This window comes from Poecilia reticulata, linkage group LG2 (genome assembly GCF_000633615.1).
Source record: "Poecilia reticulata strain Guanapo linkage group LG2, Guppy_female_1.0+MT, whole genome shotgun sequence".
NCBI lineage: Eukaryota > Metazoa > Chordata > Actinopteri > Cyprinodontiformes > Poeciliidae > Poecilia > Poecilia reticulata.
Genome location: NC_024332.1, coordinates 9,449,108 through 9,458,412, shown reverse-complemented (window position 1 = coordinate 9,458,412; position 9,305 = coordinate 9,449,108). Strand labels below are relative to the sequence as shown.

General features: G+C 41.2%; 1 protein-coding gene across 1 annotated transcript in view; it reads right to left on the bottom strand.

Annotated features, from left to right (window-relative positions):
* The window catches only part of LOC103473267 (sodium/potassium-transporting ATPase subunit alpha-1), a 26,246-nt gene that overhangs the window by 5,505 nt on the left and 11,436 nt on the right, over positions 1-9,305 (bottom strand). Inside the window, exons 2-10 of the mRNA XM_008423374.1 lie at positions 6,239-6,352; positions 5,808-5,867; positions 4,405-4,506; positions 4,227-4,328; positions 4,046-4,159; positions 3,832-3,966; positions 3,095-3,212; positions 2,747-3,015; positions 2,273-2,581 (exon numbers count right to left, since the gene is read on the bottom strand). Coding sequence (XP_008421596.1) covers positions 2,273-2,581; positions 2,747-3,015; positions 3,095-3,212; positions 3,832-3,966; positions 4,046-4,159; positions 4,227-4,328; positions 4,405-4,506; positions 5,808-5,867; positions 6,239-6,352 — 1,323 coding nt within the window. The remainder of the gene's footprint in view (positions 1-2,272; positions 2,582-2,746; positions 3,016-3,094; positions 3,213-3,831; positions 3,967-4,045; positions 4,160-4,226; positions 4,329-4,404; positions 4,507-5,807; positions 5,868-6,238; positions 6,353-9,305) is intronic.

Below are 9,305 nucleotides of genomic sequence, written 5' to 3'. Positions count from 1 at the left end.
AAGGTAAACTTTACACCTTAAATGCACAACAATGCCAGTTTAGACTTTGAGCAACTTGGTAAAACTGTCTTGTGTAACATTAAAACATGCAACTGCAACTGTATCGATGGCAGCTCTTCTATTCAGTGTTTGTTAGCTTCTGTTAGCTTCTTGGCGCAGCTCCGTTCTCCTGCTACTGGCAGCTAAAATCATGATACCCTCACTGTGTATCCCTCTGAAAAATGAACCCATTTAAATAAAGAAATCAAGAAATCCCACCATGGGTGATACCACAATAGAGAGCGTTCATTTTATAGCGTTAATACCAGTGCTGTAAGTGGTCCGGTATGAAACGGACCACTTACAGCAACACTTTTAAATTTCAATAATCAGAATGCAGACATTGTTTCCGTTGTTTTAAAAGGTTTATGTCAGTCTGCCTTTTCCCCATCGATACTCTTCCCGATCGCCCTGCACCGTAGGGGCTTAAAAAAAAAAAAAAAAGACAAAAAAAAAAAGACATTGCGCAAAACTCTGAAACAGGAGAAGGGGGACATAAACTGGAGCAACGAACTAGATGTGAATTATGGCATAAAAACAGAGAATCCGACGCTGAACAGTGAAAAAAAAAATCAACACATGATGTGAAGCACATCATGACGATTAGGCGGCGCAGCAGGTGATGAGATTACTGAAGGTGAGCGTCAATAAACGATAAAATCAATTTAGCAACAGGAAAGAAACTAAAGTGGACATAGCAATAAACCAAGAGGATAATACTAATCAAATGAAACTAAATGGAAATGAATGAAGAACAAAATGCAAGAATAAACTGAGAAGTAAATACAGAGGAATAAACTGGTATTGCAAGACCTTTCGAGCAATAATTAATACAGAGGTCTGTATAGCAAGAATAAACAAACACTATTTCCACATAAAAGGTAAAATAATATTGTTGAAATGTTATGGGTTTGTTGAGACCACATCTAGTACTGAGAATAAATATATCTTACAGTCCATAACAGTAAAGAACTTAAAGATCACTTATTTATGTTTTTAATTAGATTTGATATATTTTATTTCTTCAATATTATTTTTTATGTCAGTGTTAATGTCATGAGGCTGTTCAGTGACTCCATGACACTTTCAATTTGACTCATTAGGATTTTATTAAGAGCCAGATTTGTCCTTTGTAATTTATGTCCAGTGAAATTATTAATCTATAAATCAATAGGTCTATATAAAGATATATCCATGTTTCTGTCTCATATTTGTATGGCATTAAAAGGACCTGAAACTTTTGTTTTTCCACTGAAAGCTCTGGTTTGAACAATAAATGTCATGTGGGTGAAGATGATACTCTGATGTCTCATTCTCCTGAAGTGTGTAAAGACACACAAGTGTGTCTTTACCTCCGCGACAGAGGCTCCGCCGAACCCCTGAGACCGACTCACCGAACCACTGGGGTTCGACCGAACCCAGGTTAAGAACCACTGCTATAGTTAAATTTAAAAAGATTAAATAAATTCTCTGTTCAATGTTTGATTACAATGCAAGACATAACTTGTAATACATAAGAGTATTTTATTAGGAAGTTGTGTTTTATTTGTGATTACCACAATGTACTGATTTTTTGTTTAAAAATTCAACATTTCCAAGACTACATTTTTCCCGTTATCTGCTGGTAGACAACGTAAACTAAAAAGTTAGTTCCACCAACTCTGAGCGCTTTTCCAATGTGGTATAGAGCGGAACCTAATGCTAAAGCACTACACCAACACAGTATTTGGTGGAAGCTAATGCTAAAATGCTACACCAACATGGTATTTGGCAGAAGCTAATGCTATAGCACTACAACATGGTATTTCGTGGAAGTTAATGCTGTAGTTCAGATTTCAATTCTAATTACATCTGTTTTTGAAACACTACAATTCTCAAGCACCAATTTAATTTTGACAATTTACATTACGTTACATAATTTATGTTCTATAATAAGTAAGTGTTAACCCCTGTGGTTGTGTCAATGCTCTGCAGAAGCTCCTTTCACTGCAGGACTTTTGGGCTTCACCTCTAAATCTCTACAGGATGAAATCTGAATCAAGACAGAACAGAAACCCACACTTTTCACATCTTTGTGTAAAAACAAAGAAATATCTATTTTTCTTCTACTTTAATGTTTAGAAGCAGTCTGACCCCATGTTATTTTAATCCATTTGAGTTCAAAAACATTAATCAGTATACAAGGTCACTATTTAACGAGAATAGAAGTCCATCAAGTAGAAGAGGACTGTACCTTGAGGATGGGAAAGTTGCTCTGCTCGGCCAGGAAGACGGCTCGGTTGCAGAGTCCAGCGATCCTGGCCAGAGACGCCCAAGTGGCCGAGCTCCGGTCAAACGAGGTGCCACTCTGGTTCTCAGTGGTGTCGGCTTCATGGATTTGGTTGTCAAACCACATGTGAGCCACGGTCATCCTGTTCTGGGTCAGGGTGCCGGTCTTGTCGGAGCAGATGGTGGAGGTGGAGCCCAGAGTCTCCACAGCTTCCAGGTTCTTCACCAGGCAGTTCTTCTTGGCCATACGCTTGGCAGTCAGAGTCAGACACACCTGGAAACAAAAACCAGATCAATCAAAACTGATGGGATATTACTGAAGATTATCAGGTAAGAGGAAACAATGGATTTCTTCACCTGGAAACAAAAAGCAACTCTTCACTGATTGAATATTCTTGACGATTGGCAGAGAAGAGGACAAAGAGACTTGTAGACTCACAGTGACGGTAGCCAGGAGACCTTCTGGAACGTTGGCCACAATGATACCAATGAGGAAGATGACAGCCTCCAGCCAGGTATAGCCAAGGATGAGGGAGAGGATGAAGAAAGATACACCCAGGAAGACAGCCACGCCAGTGATGATGTGGATGAAGTGTTCAATCTCAATGGAGATGGGTGTGCGTCCCACCTCCAGTCCAGAGGCCAGCGTGGCAATCCGGCCCATAACAGTCCGGTCTCCGGTGCTGATCACAATGCCGCGAGCCGTTCCTGCAACCAGGGTTACATCTTTGACTTAAGCTGACTGATAAAAGTTGGTGAAGTGCTTGAAAGACGTCTGGCCTTGTACCTTCAACACAGTTGGTGGAAAAGAAAGCGATGTTCCGGGTCTCCAGCGGGTTCTCATTGGAGAAGTCTGGAGTACGAGTTTGTGGTTCTGATTCGCCTGTCAGGGACGAATTGTCCACCTGAGAAACCAGAACACACATTTAGATTGAACAACAAGAAACAAAGACACAGGGTTCACTTTCAGAGACAGAATCAACTTCCTGTTTGACCAAATCAGGAAGGACCCTAATCAGTGACCTTCAGGGTTCCAATTTAGTCTGAAAAATATAGAATTTTATTTAAGCATTTGAAAAGTCTGGATATGTATGATCCTTTTTTTTAATCTTTTGTGTCATCCTTCCATCTCATCCTTTATGCATCCATTCTTCTCTTCACATCAAGCCATTGTTCCAGATTCTACCTTAACAGAATAATCTGCTTTAAATTTGGACACTTTTGTAATTTTTCATTTAAAAGCATTAACCAGGACTTGGAGCTCATGGGAGAGTGTGGAGTTTGGCCTAAAAGTGTTTACTGGATGGACACACTAAAAGATGAAATCCTCTGGATGCTGCTTTACTCACCAAGTCTCCAGCTGCTTCAAAGAGCAAAAATCAAAGCCAGACTTGATATTTCAAGCTCAACTTCAAAGTCACTATTATTTCAAACAGATGTTTCTCTGCTTTGGGGTTATGAAGCTACAGGTTCAGTCAAATGTTGCTTCTTAAAGGTTTTGAGAGAAAGAGTGGCAGCATCAACCTTGCAGCCGTGAGCAGAGATTATCCTGAGGTCAGCTGGGATCCGGTCTCCACCCTTCACCTCCACCAGATCACCGACCACCACTTCCTCGGCGTTGATGCTTTTCTTCTCTCCGTCGCGAACCACCAGGGCTTGCTGCAAGACCACACGTTTCAGCTAGCACATTCCCAGTAACATGAACACATGGATGAATGCTATGCTAACAGAGACATGCCTGAGGGACCAGGTTCTTGAAGGAATCCATTATCTTGGAGCTCTTGGCCTCTTGGTAGTAGGAGAAGCAACCGGTGATGATGACGACAGCAGACAACACAACCCCCAGGTACAGCTGCAGACAAATACAGCTGTTAGCTCTTAAGAGGGATACTCTCAGGATCTGAAGGAGGTTTTCCTACGTTGTCGTTTGCGGGCTCCTCCTCCATGGCAGCCTGGATCCCATAGGCCAGGAAGCAGAGGACAGCTCCGGTCCACAGCAGCATGGAGAAACCGCCAAACATCTACAGGAAGTCACAGGATTAGAACCAATAAATGGAATGAACTCTAAGGTCTCTGACCAGAGGGATCTAGTTTCACCTGTTTGCAGAACTTGACCCACTCTGGGGTGGTGGGAGGGGGGGTGAGGGCATTGGGGCCATCCCGGGCCAGAATCTCAGCAGCTTTGGCTCCAGTCAGACCCTTGAAGGCAGCAGAGTTACGTCACACATGGCGAGAAACCCTCAAGTCACGTTCTTAGTACGTATCATCATCGCTCTTTACAACACAATGAAACATTGTTGGGTCCAGAGGGGACAGCAGGTGCTGCTGTTGCCTAGCAACACAGCATGAACAGGAGAAACAGGGCTTCAGGGTTCATCTGCAGCAAGAGGAAGAATCTTGAAGGAAGAGGGAGGTTAGGACGGGACAACATTATTATTAAGTTTATTTGATAGGGACAGACACAGATCAACGTAGACAAACTGAACAAAACAGCAGTCCTATGTTTGCATCATAGTGCAATAGCAGCAGCACTTGTCCCTGGATGGGCTTTTAAACAGTACCTCTAAAAAAGTGAAGTGATAATCATTTAAAATAGCACAACACAATGTTGACAACATCTACAAACAAACAGTGAAACATAAAACATCAAAAATGGATACAATTCTGTTTATGACATAACGAGAGTTTTTTGTTTTTTGAACATACCATCAACACAAAAGGGCTGGAGGGTGGCATGCTGAGTCTGCAGAGACCCCAACTAGAGCCACCAATCAACTATTCTCCTTTATCCGTCCTGCATGACCAGCAGTACAGCCAAGTCAGGAGGCTTTCAGCAGCAAGACGCGGAAAAACTTCTACATGAACATGATGAACTGGGAAAAGGTCTATGTTCTACAAGGTCCATTCCCTTTGTGAATCAAACACTGAACAGGTTACATATTTGATTAGCTTCTACATAGAAATGCTAATTTCGATCAGATCCCAATATTCACCAATACAATTCATTACAGTAGTTCATGGAACGAGGCCAGCAGGTCGGATTCACAACGCAGTAGACTTGGCACAAAAAGTCATTAAATGTTTCTGGGTAGTAAAGGCTAATTAAAAAGTTAGCTGTGCCAACATTAAATTGCTAACAATAATCAGCAGCTCCACTAACACCAAACTGCTAATCATAAACATTTATCCTGCTACTGCTAAAGCACTACGCCAACACAGTATTTAACAGAAGCTAATGCTAAAGTGCAAATTCATGAAACTGTTGAGTTAAAATAACAGGTTGAATTTTGTCTTTATCATCCTTAAGATTTAACAATTTGTAACCTTTTTAGAAGTCAGTGCATCCCAACTTAACTAACCTCTTAAGTTTTCCTCTAAACTTTTCACATTCCTTAGTTTTAGTTAATGTAGTTTTTCAGAAAGAAAAGTTTTGGTTTCTTCCAACTTTTATTGCAAACCTCAGATTAAAAAGAAACATGTGGGACATTTGTCTCACTCACGTTGCTGAGGTCTGTCCCATATTTGCGCTGGAGCTCGTCCAGGTTCAGCTTGTGATCGTCCTGCAACGAGAGACAAAGTGTTCATGTCTGGGTCCAATATGGCTGACGCCCGTGACATTTGGAGTCCGTTGAAGGATGACCTTTCTTTTCTCCAGTAAGCACCTTTAAGACGGAAGCTATGACAACATCTACTGGTTTAAATGGACAGAAGGAGACGGAACACCTTCAACATGCAGTCCACTAAGATGTGATTAAATCTAATTGAAGTGGAAAAAATACATTAAATGTTAAACAGGCTCTTAGTGTTATTTTCTTTGATCTCAAGAGAGAAAGTTAACAGGAACAGAAAAGCTACAACATAAAGGATGTGACAAACTGAAAAAGAGCCTGAACAATCAGAGGAAGGCATCCTGCCGAAGCAGGACACTCACCATGTCCACTTCCTTCTTCAGTTCATCCATATCCTTCTCCTTCTTCTTCCCTTTTCCCTTCTTCTTGCCGGCCTGCTCCGAGGTGGCAGCCAGCTCATACTGCTCTCGTCCTTCCTGGCAACACGGAGGATAAAGACCAATCAGGTGGGGTCATACCTGGTATTGTCCAGGATGCACATCACGGCATTGAGTGCAGACGACGACAGCCTCTACTGAGTGACCTGCAGCAGCAGAGATGGACTTCCTGCTCAGGTTTCAGCTGGGACTCTGGTGGGGCTTTGGAAATTCACATGGTTTTGCTAAATATTTGAAAGAATGTGATTATAGCTATTGATCTGAATGATCCTCAGCTGTTGTAAAATTATCCCTGTCACATCATCATTCTGTAATCTAAAAGTGTTGAGTACTGGGGGCGATCTGGGTTTAGAATAAACTTCTACGTCTTTCCTATAGAAGGTACTCCTGGCCACGAGCTTTTGTTTTTCGTTGTTCATCTCCTCTGAAACAGTTTTAATAGTTATTGCAGTCATTCACTTTGTGTTCGCTCCAATTTATTAGGAAACAAACCCTTGTTCAGTGGCTCTACGCTCAAAGAAATACCTTTTGAATATATATAGTTTCACAAGAGAACCATCTGTTTAGTTTTTGAACATCAGCAGAATTATTTTGCAATCTCAGCCTTAAAAGGATAAGAAAGTTCAGCTGAAAGGAACCCTGACACAGGAACCATCAGGGTCCTTTGAGTTTATTTCATATTTTAAGTAAGGCTTTTCTCGTCTCCCATAGAGTACAGAAATACTAATTACACTCGAACAGAAAGAAACAATAGAAAATGGGTTTCCCTTCAGGCTTTACTTGTTTACCCACTGAGCATCGTCGGTTTATTTTAAGCAAGTTTTTTTTCTTAACACCAGACCAGGAAGACAGATTAAGCTAGGTTTATAGTTGATGTCCAGGGCGAGAGGGTGCTAGAACTGCATCCAAATCATAATTCCAAATTATGATACCTGCTCATTTTTGTAACTTCTAACAATTTTAAACACAAAAACACAGTGGGCCGCTGACGTACCACTCTAGCGACCCCTACCTCCAGACTCAACAGGTTTTTTTGGGGAAACCCTGATTCTTGTAGGATGTTAAACAGGCACTGACCAAGTCAACTCCAAGTCTCAGAGTGACGATCTGTCACCAATTGACAGAAGGTGGTGGAGCTTTAAACTAAACCGTATTCCTTCAACACTGAAAACACTTCCAGCTGGTTTGTGACTGTCTGAGCACTTGACATCCACCATTACACAATCAGCTGAGACACAAAGCGACACTCTGCCTCTTGTCTGTCCCTGTCCCCCTGCCGTCCTCCCGCCATCCCCTGCTGTCTCCCTGTAGACGTCCTTCCTTATCACCAGCCGTCCCTGCAGCTGACAAAGCAACAAAGCCTCCAACACAGATCCTCCTTCCAAGCAGCTGTGAGAAAGAAAAAGACAATTTTTTTAGTGAACTTTACTTCGACAGCTTGAAACTGACCCCTGGCCTATTTAAAAGAACCTTTATTTCTCCAGCATGAGACGATTAGCTCGCTCTGTTTGTCTTAACACCTCCAGTCTATATCTTACACTGCAATAAGACCACTATAATGAGCTTAGAGTTGCTTTTTAGGCAGCAGCAGATGGTCGGCCAATAAACTGCTTTGAGAACCACTACAAATTTCAGAGGTTTACACGCCTTGTGTTGTCACATCTAAAACTGGAAAGCAGAGTTTATTATCCCAGTTTTAGCAACAAGGTGGGGAAATGATTGGGATATCAGCATCCAAATGGGAGGGGGCATCTCTAGAAATAAAGTAAATAATTTCAAATGATGGTGAATAATGGTGATTTCCATTAGAAGTGGACAAATGGCATCATTGAGGCAGTTTGTTGTCATGATCTGGTGTAAGTGGCTTATGGCTCAGAGTCACGTTGCACCCCGTGGTTGAACCCACCTCAGCCCAACACTCCTGAGAGCTTTATTATACAGTCATCTATTGAGTAGCTGTGGGAAATGGATGCATGGTTAGGAATCACACTGGTCAGGCCCTATAGTTTTTATAAAAATAAATAAATACACAAAATCACACAAAAATCAACAGAATCCTGCCTTTTTTCATACTAATGCATAATAGAATTTATTGCAAAATTTCCACAAAATGCTCAAAACTATTTTGTTTAAGCTATGCTAACTCCAACCTGCAGGAGGCAGTGTTTCCTAGTTCTACTACCCAACTGCCTCAGCCCGAGTTGATCTCCAGATATATGTATGATTGATATAGCGAGGAACTAAAATCACACACAAAATAACACTCTACAATAGCGGTTCTCAATGTGGGCGGTACCGCCCCCCAGGGGGCGTTCAGAGGACGGCAGGGGGCGCTGCAATGCCTTTGGGGGGCGTTTGGTCAAAGGTAAACTTTACACCTTAAATGCACAACAATGCCAGTTTAGACTTTGAGCAACTTGGTAAAACTGTCTTGTGTAACATTAAAACATGCTTGGCTGCAACTGTATCGATGGCAGCTCTTCTTCTATTCAGTGTTTGTTAGCTTCTGTTAGTTTCTTGGCGCAGCTCCGTTCTCCTGCTACTGGTAGCTAAAATCACGAAGGTGAGCATCAATAAACGATAAAATCAATTTAGCAACAGGAAAGAAACTAAAGTGGACATAGCAATAAACTAAGAGGATAATACTAATCAAATGAAACTAAATGGAAATGAATGAAGAACAARATGCAAGAATAAACTAAGAAACTAAAGTAAATACAGAGGAATAAACTGGTATTGCAAGACCTTTCGAGCAATAATTAATACAGAGGWCTGTATGGCAAGAATAAACAGACACCATTTCCACATAAAAGGTAAAATAATATTGTTGAAATGTTATGGGTTTGTTGAGACCACATCTAGTACTAAGAATAAATATATCTTACAGACCATAACAGTAAAGAACAGATCACTTATTTATGTCTTTAATTAGATTTGATATATTTATTTCTTCAATATTATTTTTCATGTCAGTGTTAATGTCATGAGGCTG